Source organism: Schistocerca serialis, chromosome 2 (assembly GCF_023864345.2).
Source record: "Schistocerca serialis cubense isolate TAMUIC-IGC-003099 chromosome 2, iqSchSeri2.2, whole genome shotgun sequence".
Lineage (NCBI taxonomy): Eukaryota > Metazoa > Arthropoda > Insecta > Orthoptera > Acrididae > Schistocerca > Schistocerca serialis.
In genome coordinates, this window is record NC_064639.1 from 66,324,616 (window position 1) to 66,340,266 (window position 15,651).

Below are 15,651 nucleotides of genomic sequence, written 5' to 3' on the forward strand. Positions count from 1 at the left end.
CTGTCACTGCCTAAAAGTTTGATAAATAATCAGCATTGGCGGCCGAAGACTTCCGGCATAAGAAATCAGCTTCATTCTGCCAACGGCCTTGTCAAAGAGGGCGGAGGAGCGGATAGAGGTTCAGGGCACTGTCTTGTCCTAGGGGTGAGAAATTGCCGCTAAAGGCGGAAGAATCAGCAATGATCAACGACATGAGGATGCAGAAGGCAATGGAAACCACTGCATTAAAGATACGTAACGTTTATCCACAGGACATGTGGCCTGTAATTGAAGAAGTGTCATGATGATCTCTCCATTGACAAAAGATTCCGGAATGGTCCCCCATTCGGATCTCCGGGAGGAGACTGCCCAGGGGGAGGTTACCATGAGAAAAAGATTGAATAATCAACGAAAGGATAACGTTCTACGAGTCGGGGCGTGGAATGTTAGAAGCTTGAACGTGGTAGGGAAACTAGAAAATCTGAAAAGGGAAATGCAAAGGTTCAATCTAGATATAGTAGGGGTCAGTGAAGTGAAGTGGAAGGAAGACAAGGATTTCTGGTCAGATGAGTATCGGGTAATATCAACAGCAGCAGAAATGGTATAACAGGTGTAGGATTCGTTATGAATAGGAAGGTAGGGCAGAGGGTGTGTTACTGTGAACATTTCAGTACCCGGGTTTTTATAATCAGAATCGACAGCAGACCAACACCGACAACGATAGTTCAGGTATAGATGCCGACGTCGCAAGCTGAAGATGAGCAGATAGAGAAAGTGTATGAGGATATTGAAAGGGTAATGCAGTATGTAAAGGGGACGAAAATCTAATAGTCATGGCCGACTGGAATGCAGTTGTAGGGGAAGGAGTAGAAGAAAAGGTTACAGGAGAATATGGGCTTGGGACAAGGAATGAAAGAGGAGAAAGACTAATTGAGTTCTGTAACAAGTTTCAGGTAGTAATAGCGAATACCCGGTTCAAGAATCACAAGATGAGGAGGTATACTTGGAAAAGGCCGGGAGATACGGGAAGATTTCAATTAGATTACATCATGGTCAGACAGAGATTCCGAAATCAGATACTGGATTGTAAGGCGTACCCAGGAGCAGATATAGACTCAGATCACAATATAGTAGTGATGAAGAGTAGGCTGAAGTTCAAGACATTAATCAGGAAGAATCAATACGAAAAGAAGTGGGATACGGAAGTACTAAGGAATGACGAGATACGTTTGAAGTTCTCTAACGCTATAGATACAGCAATAAGGAATAGCGCAATAGGCAGTATAGTTGAAGAGGAATGGACATCTCTAAAAAGGGCCATCACAGAAATTGGGAAGGAAAACATAGGTACAAAGAAGGTAGCTGCGAAGAAACCATGGGTAACAGAAGAAATACTTCAGTTGATTGATGAAAGGAGGAAGTACAAACATGTTCCGGGAAAATCAGGAATACAGAAATACAAGTCGCTGAGGAATGAAATAAATAGGAAGGGCAGGGAAGCTAAGACGAAATGGCTGCAGGAAAAATGTGAAGACATCGAAAATGATATGATTGTCGGAAGGACAGACTCAGCATACAGGAAAGTCAAAACAACCTTTGGTGACATTAAAAGCAAGGGTGTAACATTAAGAGTGCAACGGGAATTCCACTGTTAAATGCAGAGGAGTGAGCAGACAGGTGGAAAGAATGCATTGAAAGCTTCTATGAGGGTGAAGATTTGTCTGATGTGATAGAAGAAGAAACAGGAGTCGATTTAGAAGAGATGGATCCAGTATTAGAATCGGAATTTAAAAGAGCTCTGGAGGACTTACGGTCAAATAAGGCCGAAGGGATAGATAACATTCCATTAGAATTTCTAAAATAATTGGGGGAAGTGGCAACAAAACGACTATTCACGTTGGTGTGTAGAATATATGAGTCTGGCGACATACCATCTGACTTTCGGAAAAGCATCATCCACACAATTCCGAAGACGGCAAGAGCTGACAAGTGCGAGAATTATCGCACAATCAGCTTAACAGCTCACGCATCGAAGCTGCTTACAAGAATAATATACAGAAGAATGGAAAAGAAAATTGAGAATGCGCTAGGTGGCGATCAGTTTGGCTTTAGGAAGAGTAAAGGGACGAGAGAGGCAATTCTGACGTTGCGGCTAATAATGGAAGCAAGGCTAAAAAAAAATCAAGACACTTTCATAGGATTTGTCGACCTGGAAAAAGCGTTCGACAATATAAAATGGTGCAAGCTGTTCGAGATTCTGAAAAAAGTAGGGGTAAGCTATAGGGAGAGACGGGTCATATACAATATGTACAACAACCAATAGGGAATAATAAGAGTGGACGATCAAGAACGAAGTGCTCGTATTAAGAAGGGTGTAAGACAAGGCTGTAGCCTTTCGCCCCTACTTTTCAATCTGTACATCGAGGAAGCAATGATGGAAATAAAAGAAAGGTTCAGGAGTGGAATTAAAATACAAGGTGAAAGGATATCAATAATACGGTTCGCTGAGGACATTGCTATCCTGAGTGAAAGTGAAGAAGAAGTAAATGATCTGCTGAAAGGAATGAACAGTCTAATGAGTACACAGTATGGTTTGAGAGTAAATCGGAGAAAGACGAAGGTAATGAGAAGTAGTAGAAATGAGAACAGCGAGAAACTTAACATCAGGATTGATGGTCACGAAGTCAATGAAGTTAAGGAATTCTGCTACCTAGGCAGTAAAATAACCAATGACGGACGGAGCAAGGAGGACATCAAAAGCAGACTCGCTATAGCAAAAAAGGCATTTCTGGCCAAGAGAAGTCTACTAATATCAAATACCGGCCTTAATTTGAGGAAGAAATTTCTGAGGATGTACGTCTGGAGTACAGCATTGCATGGTAGTGAAACATGGACGGTGGGAAAACCGGAACAGAACGGAATCTAAGCATTTGAGATGTGGTACTATAGACGAATGTTGAAAATTAGGTGGACTGATAAGGCAAGGAATGAGGAGGTTCTACGCAGAATCGGAGAGGAAAGGAATATGTGGAAAACACTGATAAGGAGAAGGGACATCATGATACGACATGTGCTAAGACATGAGGGAATGACTTCCATGGTACTAGAGGGAGCTGTAGAGGGCAAAAACTGTAGAGGAAGACAGAGATTGGAATACGTCAAGCAAATAATTGAGGACGTAGGTTGCAAGTGCTACTCTGAGATGAAGAGGTTAGCACAGGAAAGGAATTCGTAGCGGGTCGCATCAAACCAGTCAGTAGACTGATGACCAAAAAAAAAAAAGTCTACAAATGCTAGAAACGTAGGTTTGCCTTTCCTTAATCTTTCTTCTAAGATAAGTCGTAAGGTCAGTATTGCCTCACTTGTTCCAATATTTCTACGGAATCCAAACTGATCTTCCCCGAGGTCAGCTTCTACCAGTTTTTCCATTCGTCTGTAACAAATTCGCGTTAGTATTTTTCAGCCGTGACTTATTAAACAGAGAGTTCGGTAATTTTCACATCTGTCAACGCCTGCTTTCTATGGGATTGGAATTATTATATTCTTCTTGAAGTCTGAGGGTATTTCGCCTGTCTCATACATTTTGCTCAGCAGATGGTAGAGTTTTGTCTGGACTGGCTCCCCCAAGGCTGTCAGTAGTTCTAATGGAATGTTGTCTACTCCCGGGGCCTTGTTTCGACTTCCTGTTGATCTCATTTTTGAGACGTTTGTATTCCTTCTTGCCTGCTTCATTTACTGCATTTTTATATTTTCTTCTTTAATCAATTAAATTCAATATTTCTTCTGTCACCCAAGTATTTCCACTAGCTCTCGTCTTTTTACCTACTTGATCCTCTGCTGCCTTCACTACTTCATCCCTCAGAGCTACCCATTCTTCTTCTACTGTATTTCTTTCCCCCATTCCTGTCAATTGTTCCCTTATGCTCTCTCTGAAACTCTGTACAACCTCTGGTTTAGTCAGTTTATCCAGGTCCCATCTCCTTAAATTCCCACCTTTTTGCAGTTTCTTCAGTTTTAATCTACAGTTCATAACCAATAGATTGTGGTCAGAGTCCACATCTGCCCCTGGAAATGTCTTACAATTTAAAACCTGGTTCCTAAATCTCTGTCTTACCATTATATAATCTATCTGAAACCTGTCAGCATCTCCAGGTTTCTTCCATGTGTACAACCTTCTTTTATGGTTCTTGAACCAAGTGTTAGCTATGATTAAGTTGTGCTCTGTGCAAAATTCCACCAGGCGGCTTCCTCTTTCATTTCTTATCCCCAATCCATAGTCATCTACTACGTTTCCTTCTCTCCCTTTTCCTACCACCGAATTCCAGTCTCCCATGACTATGAAATTTTCGTCTCCCTTCACTATCTGAATAATTTCTTTTATTTCATCACACGTTTCTTCAATTTCTTCATCATCTGCAGAGCTAGTTGGCATATAGACTTGTACGACTGTAGAAGGCGTGGGCTTTGTGTCTATCTTGGCCACAACAATGCGTTCGCTGTGCTGTTTGTAGTAGCTTACCCGCATTCCTATTGTTTAATTCATTATTAAAGCTACTCCTGCATTACCCCTATTTGATTTTGTGTTTATAACCCTGTAGTCACCTGACCAAAAGTCTTGTTCTTCCTGCCACCGAACTTCACTACTTCCCACTATATCTAACTTTAACCTATCCACTTCCCTTTTTAACTTTTCTAACCTACCTGCCCGAATAAGGGATCTGTCATTCCACGCTCCGATCTGTAGAACGCCAGTTTTCCTTCTCCTGATAACGACGTCCTTCTGAGTAGTCCCCGCCTGGAGATCCAAATGGGGGACTATTTTACCTCCGGAATATTTTACCCAAGAGGACGCCATCATCATTTATCCATAGAGTGAAGCTGCATGCCCTCAGGAAAAATTACGGCCGTAGTTTCCCCTTGCTTTCAGCCGTTCGCAGTACCAGCAAAGCAAGGCCGTTTTGGTTAGTGTTACAAGGCCAGACCAGTCAATCATCCAGACTGTTGCCCCTTGCAACTACTGAAAAGGCTGCTGCCCTCTTCAGGAACCACATGTTTGTCTGGCCTCTCAACAGATACCCCTCTGTTGTGGTTGCACCTACGGTAGGGCTATCTGTATCGCTGAGGCCCGCAAGCCTCCCCACCAACGGCAAGGTCTATGATTCAAGGGGGGGAGGGGGGAAATTTAGGTTATCCGACATTTATTTACATGTCCTAATGATACAGTCGTAGATGAGTCGCATCATCCACTCGCCTATGTCCTTCAACACACACTTTCACAAAACTTGCTCTACTTATATACCCCCCCCCCCCCCCAAATCCCGTTACAATAATTTTTACAAGCATTTACGCTCCCCACATACAACGCAGCTCAATCGAACATAATAATTCCTTTTTCCACAGATATTCATAATCAGTGATTAATTAAATGTGCTAAATTAACGATTTTAAATAAAGGACAGCCACAACACAAGGAAACTAGAAGAGCCTGGTGGCGCTGTTGCGACTTTCCAAGCTACCCCCCCCCCCCCCCCCCCGAAAGTGATTGACAGCCACTACATTTAAACTCATATGTCGCAATGACCCAATAGTTGATAGCTCTGCCTTCCATCTCTAGTGATTGTTCATTTTGCGTACAAGTACGAGATCACCGTTTTCGGTGCTAGCAACCCCAGAAGTTGCGGTCCATCAACCAAAATTTCTTCCCCAACTCAATCAAGCAATGCCACTCAATCATTATGTGGTACACAATGCACGGATGGTATGGATAAGACACCACCGATCTACGTTAATATTATCCATCACAGCTGATGTCGCAAAAAAATTTACAGTAAGTCCAACACTGGGCAATCATGTGACAGCATGTTTTCCTAATTTCAGTATCATAGCTAAACCATATCTCGTCTACTTTTCAAGTATCATTGTGAGCATTGATAGATGACTGCTCAGTACATCCATTCACACTTAATTCTCGAACACATAAAAATGATCCGAGCATACCAGACCACGCTATACACATTTCTGAGACCTCGCGCATAGTACTCGATCAATCTCTCTGCGTATGGCGGTCACATAGCAATCTCGCCCTCCTACATTAAAAGACCGTCCTCACCTCGGCATTGACCAGCCTATCCTGCTGGAGAGCAGGTATAGAGAGAGCCCACTTCGGCATGTTGGTCTTGGGGCTGAGTGGACGGCTGTTTAGATGGACAGATATGTGGCTTTGAAATGTTGCCGACGGCGCTCGCATTTCCGGCGAATGGTCAAGACAAGGCCCTGTTGCAGTAAATGAGGTCGTCCTGTTTCTAAACAGGCTGCAGAAGGTAATGGATATGTCTTTCTCGGACTTAAATTGCAGATATCAGATGCGCAAATATCTGGAAATGGGGTTAGCTGAACGATGTGTAGGGTGTGACTAAAGCGAAGTCGGAATTTTGCTGTAGCATGCAGGTTAGGGACAGGTGAGGTTACTAAATACAACTACAGAATGGATCGTGTGTTCGACCCAGTGCAGAGCTTTTTACGTGTATTAGGCACTAACAAGCGGTATTTACAATAGGCTCCACTTTACTCTGTGCCAATTGCGTCTATGTAGTGTCGGCTAACTAATAATTTACAGAACAGTTGCTGTGTGGTGTTTAACAACGTTCTGCAAGTTGTCTACTGGGGTAATAAGAACACTCGAAAATTGACTGGTGTGCACGTAAGTCTGCCGGACTCTCAGGACCGAGAAAAGCTTATAAGATATGCTCTGTCTGCAAACAGTTTTAATTACCTACCTGTAAACCATATAGAGGTTCTTAACACAGACTCCAACAAAGAAAATATTAGTATTACGCAGAAGTGTTATGTTAAAACAGGAGAAACTTATTTTTCTCAGTCTAGAACCCTGTTCTCCACAATACCTTACGATATAGGTATCGCCGAATTGGGGCTGGTTATACCCCAAGTCTTAAGAAAAAGAGTAAATGTATCACACAGACTTAAACCATTCCCCATTAACGAAATAACTCTTTCAAGTGCAGTTAATGTTTTATGTGCACTAAAAAGGAAACTGGATATGGATGACATTGAGCTAAACAGAAGAAAACTAGAGTATACAGAGAAGACAGCTGCCATAAAGGAAGAATATAACTGCAAATGGAATGGGAGGAGGCTATTGCGGATGTGCCGGCCAGGGAAAAACAGTGTATGGAAAAATCTCTCTACGAAGGGGGAATGCAAAATATTGGCATTTACAGTAAACAGCCATGGAAACTGGTCACCTGTTGGAGTACTGGCCGAAATCAGTGGAGTCGAGAACGTTTACTATATCAAGGGATAGACGAAAAACGTGTTTATTAAGCTCTGTTCCCATTTGGATCGGCTTAAACAGGATGGTTATATTATGTCTAAGTGTGCCGAACTAGATGTTGTCCACCTAGCAACAGAACAGCCATTTGCCGAGTTTAAAACTGATCGAATGACTACATTTAATGAACACTCGTTTGCAAAAGTTGTAAACTTAATGTTCTACACAGAAATCCCGCAAGAATGTGGAGCAGAGGAGTTGCCGACATACACACAGGAAGACGTGGAACGCTTTAACTCTACCGTCATGGTGGAGATAACGAGGAAAAATTAAAATCCGCGAATGCTCTCGCCTAGAAAAGCTGTAGGAAGGAACAGAGCTAATAGTTAAAGCCATAAACAAGTACTTTAGAGGAAGAAAATTAGATATGTATTGGAATTCGAGAATATACCTTCTCTGTATTTGTCAAATTACTCGTTGGAGAAAGAAATAGATGACTTGGATTTGGATTTAATTTGTAAGTTAAAAATTAAATTGGACATTATTAAAACTACACCTAAGAAAAATAAAGAAAGAGTTGTTTTCTGTGTGTAGATGAATATGCAAGGGTAGTTGAAAGTGTAGTGAATCCCTTCTCGGACATATATGAGTTATTCTGCAAGCGGATCTGCAGGCTCTGCTATGCGTTATTAGGATAGTTTACGAGTACTGAGCGTATATCCACATCTGTATGAAGAATTATTTAGTAGCATTTTGCTATAGTGTGTACTGACATTATGACTGGGTGTGTGTCTGTGGACTGTGCAACATGGCCCAGGGCACACCTGGGTGGTTGTATTGTGACAGTGTGATAGATATACTGTATGGTTAAATAAGTTGTTCGAAAAAATATATAGAGTGTTCTCAATGATTACACGTGCCTGCAGCACAGATCACAGTGATTGGTTTTCCGTCACCATCTCGGTTGCAGGTGAGTAGTAAATGCTTTCCCGGCCGCGTTAATCGTGTGTGCAACGAACTATGGGCAATTCTGACAATAGACGTGAAGGCAGGTCCAGACCTGAGACGCCGGCGGTATACATGAGAACAACAATGCAGCTTTGACATGTGTTAGAGGAGAGTGCCCTTTCTGATCGGCTGTCAAAGCGCTCGGAAGCTGAGCTTGGCTAGAGGCTCTGGAACCCCCAGCCCCGCCGACCGCACTCGCGCTGTCTGCCTTGGTGCGTAATCTAAGGCGCATAGGCGATATCAATTTCTTCGGTGTCAGGCGCGAAGAGGGTAGAGGTCATGTTTGGGGGGAGGCCGACCAGAGACTTTTGGTCTGTTTGGCAGCTGTGGTGTTTGGGTGCGTCTGTTGCACTATTTTGCGAGCATGTCTGTGCACTGTGCTGTGCTTTATTTGGAGAGTTTAAGAGTACAGAGCTGGTCTGCTGATATTGTGTACTGCATTATTTAAGAGCTGTTTGCTATTGTGTGGTGAAATTAGGAGTTGTTTACGTGCTTGTGGCCTGTGTCAGATGACCACAGATGGATCAGTGCAGGTGTTTTGTGACAAATATACTCCACGACTAAATAAAGGGGCTTGAAATAAATACAATGCAGTCCTTCCTTACTCCCCTGAGCAGCACAGAGCAGTCCGAGCGGTTTTTGCGAGATAACAGCAATCCGGTCAGACTGTGAGTGAGTCGACAAATAACTGGAAAAATTTATCTGTAGAGGAGTTACAGGTCTGGATTGGAATGAATATCTTGATGGGTGTGGTTGTGTTGCCAAGTGTACTGCACTACTGGAATTCAGAACATGCCTTAGGTCAGCCTTACATATCGAAACCTATGAGAAGCAAAAGTTTCAAGAAGATAATGTCCCAAATAAATAAAGGACACTCGTTCCTCCTTCCGCAAGCCTATGCACTGAAATTATTTCCGAAAATTAGCAGTTGTTTCGCTGTTTGGACGTAAATATTTTGCATTATTTATGAGCGGTTCGCATCTCTGAAGGCTGTGCTATGCGTTTTTTTTAACTGTTTACAATTAGCAAGTGTGTGTCTAGAGCATTGTAAATGAGTTATGTAGGAGTGTTTTGCAGGTCTGTATGGAGTGAAACATGTCGGTGGGATACATATACTCCATTCCTAAACAAAGTACATCGGTTCCTCCATCCATGGGCCTAGTGCAGGGTGAGTCCTTTTACCCGAAACGTGTAGGATGAGGCTGAGTGCTGGTGGCTTAGTTTAGCGGTGATGAGCTTGGTTTGCAACAATTTTCTTAGGTTGGTGGCGGAAGCGCCAGTGAGCTTTGTTTAATGGCAGATTTCAAACTTGGCACTGGTTCCTAGGAGGAAGTGGCGGTCGGGTGGCTTAGATTAGTACAAGTGCCCTTTCCTTCCAACAATTTTGTTATGTTGGTAGAGAAAGTAGAAATGACCTTTCGTTACTGCCAGAATTCAAACTCGGTGCTGGTTCCTAGGAAGAGGTGGCTGTCTGGTCTTCAAAAAGTAGTTGAAATTAGGTAGTTGAACACCTTTGCATACATATATGTAATTGTAAATTGATTTATTTAATATGATTAAAACTGAAATGGAATTAAGTACTTAGGTAATTGATAGGTTAGATTAGCGATGTGGGAGTTAGCATATTTACAGAAGACTATGTCCGTCGTGTGTATGGAGTGTTTGTGACGTAAGTGGGGCGGTGGCGCAGCGATTGTACACTTATAATGTTCATGCGAGAGAGAGTCAACTAGCGAGCGTTCTAGTGCCGACCAAACGTGCTGCTATGCAGTCATGGCGGATTCCACTATCGAGCAAATGTTTGCCGCCAAAAGTGTAGCACTGCGTTCTCGCTTGCACAAGGACACGTGGTGGATGGTGAGTGGTCGGCATCGACAGGTTTGGACGTGCCCAGGAAAACAACTTTGGCGCCAAAAGTGTGGCAGGGATCGGCCGACCATTGTGTGATTCAGCTCCGACGCAAACAGTTTGGGCAGGAAACGTGCGGAGGCGACGAATACATGTGGTGAGCGGACAAGGGACCGCTGCCGGCCGCCTCACGTGACGGGCATCGGCAGTGTCTCCGCGCGCTGGCCAGGGGCTGGCGACGATTTCAACTAATTCATTTGGAGTGCAGACGTCGTGGCGACTGCACTGCGATATCAAAGATGTGTGCTGCTTGTGTTGGAGAACAAGTGATGACCGTACTGCTTGAAATAAAGTCTTCAGGGATGTGACTTACGTTACTATAAGTGCAGTTTATTATTTGGCGCGATTCTGATAGGCTACCAGTGAAAAAAGATAAGTGATGGAGAAAGTTAGTACATGTGATCGATTATGGTGTTGGGATTTGAACTTGTGATTGATCTTTGTTATGGATGTAAGGAAAATGGCTTTCTCGCCGAGAAAATCGGACATCTTGAATAAATAATAAATGATAACAATAAATAGAAGTACAGTTTTCGAGACATTATCGTGTTGGAATTTGGCGCAGTTCTCTAGTGGAGGTAGGCCTATAATAACAAATAATAATAATAATAATAAATGATAATGAATGATAATAAATGATAATGAATTATAATAAATGACAATGAATCATAATGGATGTTAATAAATGATAATGAATAATAAACAAATGTACGTTTATGCAGCCATTATCGTGTTGGAATTTGAATTTGGAGGGAATTTTCTATTGGAGGCAGGTCAATAATAATAAATAATAATAAATGATAATAAATAATAATAAATGATAATAAATAATAAATGATAATAAATAATAAATCATAATAAATAATAAATGATAATAAATAATAAATGATAATAAATAATAAATGATATTAAATAATAATAAAATAATAAATAATAATTAATGGTAATGAATGTTAATAAATGATAATCAATAATAATGAATTATAATATAGATAAGTACGGTTTTGCATGCATTATCCTGTTGGAATTCAAACTTCCCGCCATTTTTTCTTCTGGAGGCTTCTGTTAGTGGACATAGCACAATTGGTGTATTTTCCCGCCAAAATTCAAACTTCCTGCCATTTTTTCCTGAGTTTAGGTTAGTGGACATACCCCAATTGAATTATTTTCCGGCCGAAAGCCGCCATCTTGGATGATGTCATGAGCTGTTGCCAAGTCTACATGCCGCCATCATGGATGACGTCATTGTCGCCATCTTGAATAAATTTAGCAACAACACAGTGTGCCCTCATACGAACATTGCCCCACTACTTACGTCTCCACTTGTTTAGGAAGTTCAAACAGCAAACACAGTTGAACAAAATTATTGGTGGGTAGTGCAGACTTGCAAACCTGTACCAGAGCCATCCCTGGATAGTTCTGCTTCTATGAATGGCAAATACTCATGTCTGCCATCAAGAATTATAGCTCAGGGCCCAAATGCTGAATTTATACATTCATCGACACACAATTTAGATTTGGTACTAAATGATTTTGTAATGAATATAAAAGTCCGGCATTTGTGTTTTCTTTAACAAGTCTGTGGGGCAACAGGTAAGTGAGGGATTAGCTGTGTTTTTCAAAGTAACAGCTTGGATCTCTTAAGCTTGAATAGCATTAAGTGGTAGAATGATAGTTAATAATGAACACAGTACAGATTAAATTTGTATGATGCCTTTGTCTCATGTTAATATATATCTTGATTCTTTCCACATCCCTGGAATGTTTTCCTTCTGTGTAGCATATATGGTAACACAATGAGCGGATGAATATGCATTGGTTTGTTTCTCTTTTTGAGATTCCAAGTTGCTTTACAACTATTTTTGGGTTTTAAGATGTAGTTATCATTCACTTCATACTCATCTCTTTTAATTTTACTTTTGCAGTCTTCTTTGAGGTTTGTGTATATTTTCTTACTTTAATCAGCTTATGTAGATCTATCTTCAATTATAAGAATCAGTATTCTTATTATATTCAGTTCTGAAAAACACCACATCATAATACTCTGTGGTCTATATTAGATATTGTTAACATTTTTGGAATTGGTTGCACAGTTGATATTTAGTATACATTGTACAATGTGTAGAAACAAAAGTGGGATCCCTCATGTTCAGTATACTGATTTTAGTTCCCTTATCATATTTTCAATGTTTTTATTTTTTAATGTAGTACTATATTTTTCACAAAACCTTTCTTACATACAGAGAGTAACTGAATTATTTTTAAACTTAGTCTTTTGTAACAAGATTCTCCTAATTTAATCATACTACATTCTACAGTCTCTATGCTCATTCTTATTATATTATAAGTTTTTCATTGAGGCAGTAGAAATTAAGTGAAACACAGTATTTCTTTTTTTCTGTTATGTCCATGTTAATGCCACATTTTGTACTATTGACATCATGTGTGAAGGCAAATAAGCAGCTGTTAAAAACAACATAATGGTGATCTCTTTTGACCGAATGTGAATTATTGCCAAAAATGTGTACATTAAAAAAACATAAGTAAAAACACTGTTATTTCTCTCTTGTTATTCTGATTGTTATCGCTATAATATTACAAAGTTGTTGTGTAATATGAGTTTAACTATTGCAGGATATTGATTTGAGATTATTCTGTTTCAGTTCCTTGTTTATGGAGGCTACTTCTTGGTTCTGGGTGCTTTCTTTTCTGTGGCGACGGTGTATACACTGTGCAGGCATAACATATGCAGAGAAAAACTGTGGCTTCCCAATGATACAATGATCTCTGGCAACTGATACACTGTATTGTAATAATAGGTTTTTTTAACTTTGGCTTGTACTTAATGAGTAATTAGGTGATACAATTTTAGAAAATGAGCTAGTTTTCTTTCCTGTTGTGTACAATATTTTGTTTAGTATGTATTAGGCAGTGCACAAAACGTAAATGAGTAGTAGTAATAGTAAAGGGAAACTGCCTTGAGACATTTCTTTCATTTTCACTTAATTTGATACATGTAAATGTAGAAGAAAACTATAATAATACCATGCTGGTATTGCTTGTGGGAGTGGAAATATTGTTCTCCAAAAATTAAAATTAATGTTTTTGTATTTGTGATCCAACCCATGAAAGTCAAAAGACTTATTATTTCAAACTCAGGCTGGTAAAATGGTAAAAAGAACTATTTCTATCAGTGATGTACTTCAGTTGCCAATCTGAGAACTTAGTGAACACTATCTTTGTTCCAAATAGTAAGGTGGAATCAGTAATGTTTTAAATCCACATTTTAAAATATAGGACTTAAAAAACAATTAACTACTCAACAAACATCCATTGATTGTGGAATACGTGCTAATTATATGCACAAACCAAATGTAATAGGATGCAAATGTTCTGAGGAAGGAGGACGGATCTGTCAATATAGGAAGATAGCATAAAATTTGTTGTGGGCTACCACATATCCACATGAAAAAATGAAACAGTATAATTAGAAAAAGCACTGAAATTTTTTAAACACATTCACGAAATGATTTTTGATCATGTCCCTGTTCGGGCGCCAAGTGTTGTGTTATTCGAGATACAATGATGTTTTGTGTGTAACTTGGCGACAGAATCAGAGAGTGATTGAATTATCTTATAGTAACAAGTCACTAAATACCAGACATTCTTTGGACAGGAAGCAGCAGAATAATTTATCTGAGTTTAGTAGGAAGCAACATTATCATTTCCACGCGTTTTCATGACTGTGATGCAGTCATACTCGGATCGACACTAAGGGACCAAAATATTTACTGACTTCAAAAAAAATCAACACTACACAATTGAAAAGGATTGTTTCAGAAATGATAGGAAAACGATACTGTTCCTCCTGCCTCCGTGCTGCGTTTGTTCCATCAGTGTGATCGTGATTTCTGGAGATAAACTAATACAAAATGATTAACATTCAAGTAATGAGGAGACGGAGATACTTAAGTATAATTTGCCTAAATAAGCACACTTCATGTATAACATACGTTTTTTAATGCTACGTACCTTTTTATATTACAGTTACAATAGCTGGTGCGTATTAACAAAATCTTTGCACATCACAGACAATACTTGAGTTTAATGTCCTCTTGATGGTGCGAGTTCGTAATTAATTACATAAATCTGTGTTTTCTGATTGAGAAGACAATTGGCACATTTATAGACTATTTTGCACAAATTATAAAATACAGATTGCCCCCTTTCATTTTATCCTTTTTTATGTCGCTATGTCTGCCAGCTCTTTTTTCACACTACCTTTCTGTTGTGACATATATGCTTACTTAAGCATTTTAAACTACTATAATGACCGTAAGATACGAAATTGCAGTAATTAACTCAGTTTGAGGAAGAATGTCGGAACAAAGTTAGCCAGGAAGTCTTTGAAAACGACAAAACAGTACGAATCGACAGATATGTTTTGAAATACGTCAGCGCCTATTGTTCTGTAGCAGTGTACAGTTGCAAATTTGATTTGTAATCATAAATTGATTCATTAGTCGTCTTGTTTCGTCTCCTCCCGCAGACGATTCTTGTGCTTGCGCTGTAATATGGACCACGACCCGAATGCCAGCGAGCGACAGTCGAGCAAAGTCGGAACAAGCCGGGACGGGCATAGGAATGGGGCGCACGCAAATTACGCAAATAACCCGGTTGAGGCAAAGGCGCTCACTTCGCTAGCAGTCGTGCACTCCAGCACGACACCACCACAACACTCGACTAGTGGACTTCCTACGCAAGTCCTCAAATTAGAATGGTTTCACAATGTTGTAGCTAGGAGATATCGCTCTGGACGCAGCGCACATCTGAATTTTACCAGTACCAGTACCGTACCGTCGGTACAAATGACAATCTCTACCTCCGCTTAAACCGTATCAACCCAAAGATTCTCCTCATACATACTGAAAACGCATAAGGAATCTTGGTCCATAGTCACGCCTTGTGCGCTCTAGTCGACGAAGAACTGTCGTCCTATCACCTCGCGCGTGCTAAAACACGGGCAAGATGTAATCATGTGACAGTGGTAACAACGGCGACTGGCGAGCGTCTTAGACAGAAAGCAGAGATTCTCCAACATATTACAGCCCACTACAGTGCCTTATTTCGAGACGTTGAGGTAGATGACGTAGCATTAAAGTATGACGTGCAGTCTGACATTTCAGACGCGGACTGTGAACAGTTGAGAGCGGACGTGACAATACGAGACACAAAATCTGTTATACAATCATGCTCTAAAGGAAATTCTCTGGGATCCGATGGACTCCCAACCGAATTCTGTCAGGTCTTCTGGGACATCTTTGGAGAAAAACTCACCGATATAGTTAACGAAGTAGTCCGTGACACCAAAATTCCCACTAATTTTCTGGAAGGTCGAGTTGTGCTCGTCCCCAAAACGCGACACACATGCCGTTTCCAAGAATTTCGACCCATCGCGCTACTCAACA

At 40.5% G+C, this 15,651-nt stretch overlaps 1 protein-coding gene across 9 annotated transcripts in view; it reads left to right on the plus strand.

The window, feature by feature from the left end:
- Window positions 1–13,257, plus strand: part of LOC126456768 (thiamine transporter 1-like) — a 619,041-nt gene extending 605,784 nt beyond the window's left edge. For 7 of the 9 annotated variants that reach the window (XM_050092528.1, XM_050092526.1, XM_050092533.1 and 4 more), the window contains one exon: window positions 12,847–13,257. In XM_050092528.1, the coding sequence (XP_049948485.1) occupies window positions 12,847–12,981 (135 nt within the window). In that variant the 3' untranslated portion in view covers window positions 12,982–13,257. The remainder of the gene's footprint in view (window positions 1–12,846) is intronic. The other 2 variants (XR_007585386.1, XM_050092531.1) reach the window with 1 other exon arrangement.
- Window positions 13,258–15,651: the final 2,394 nt, after the last annotated feature.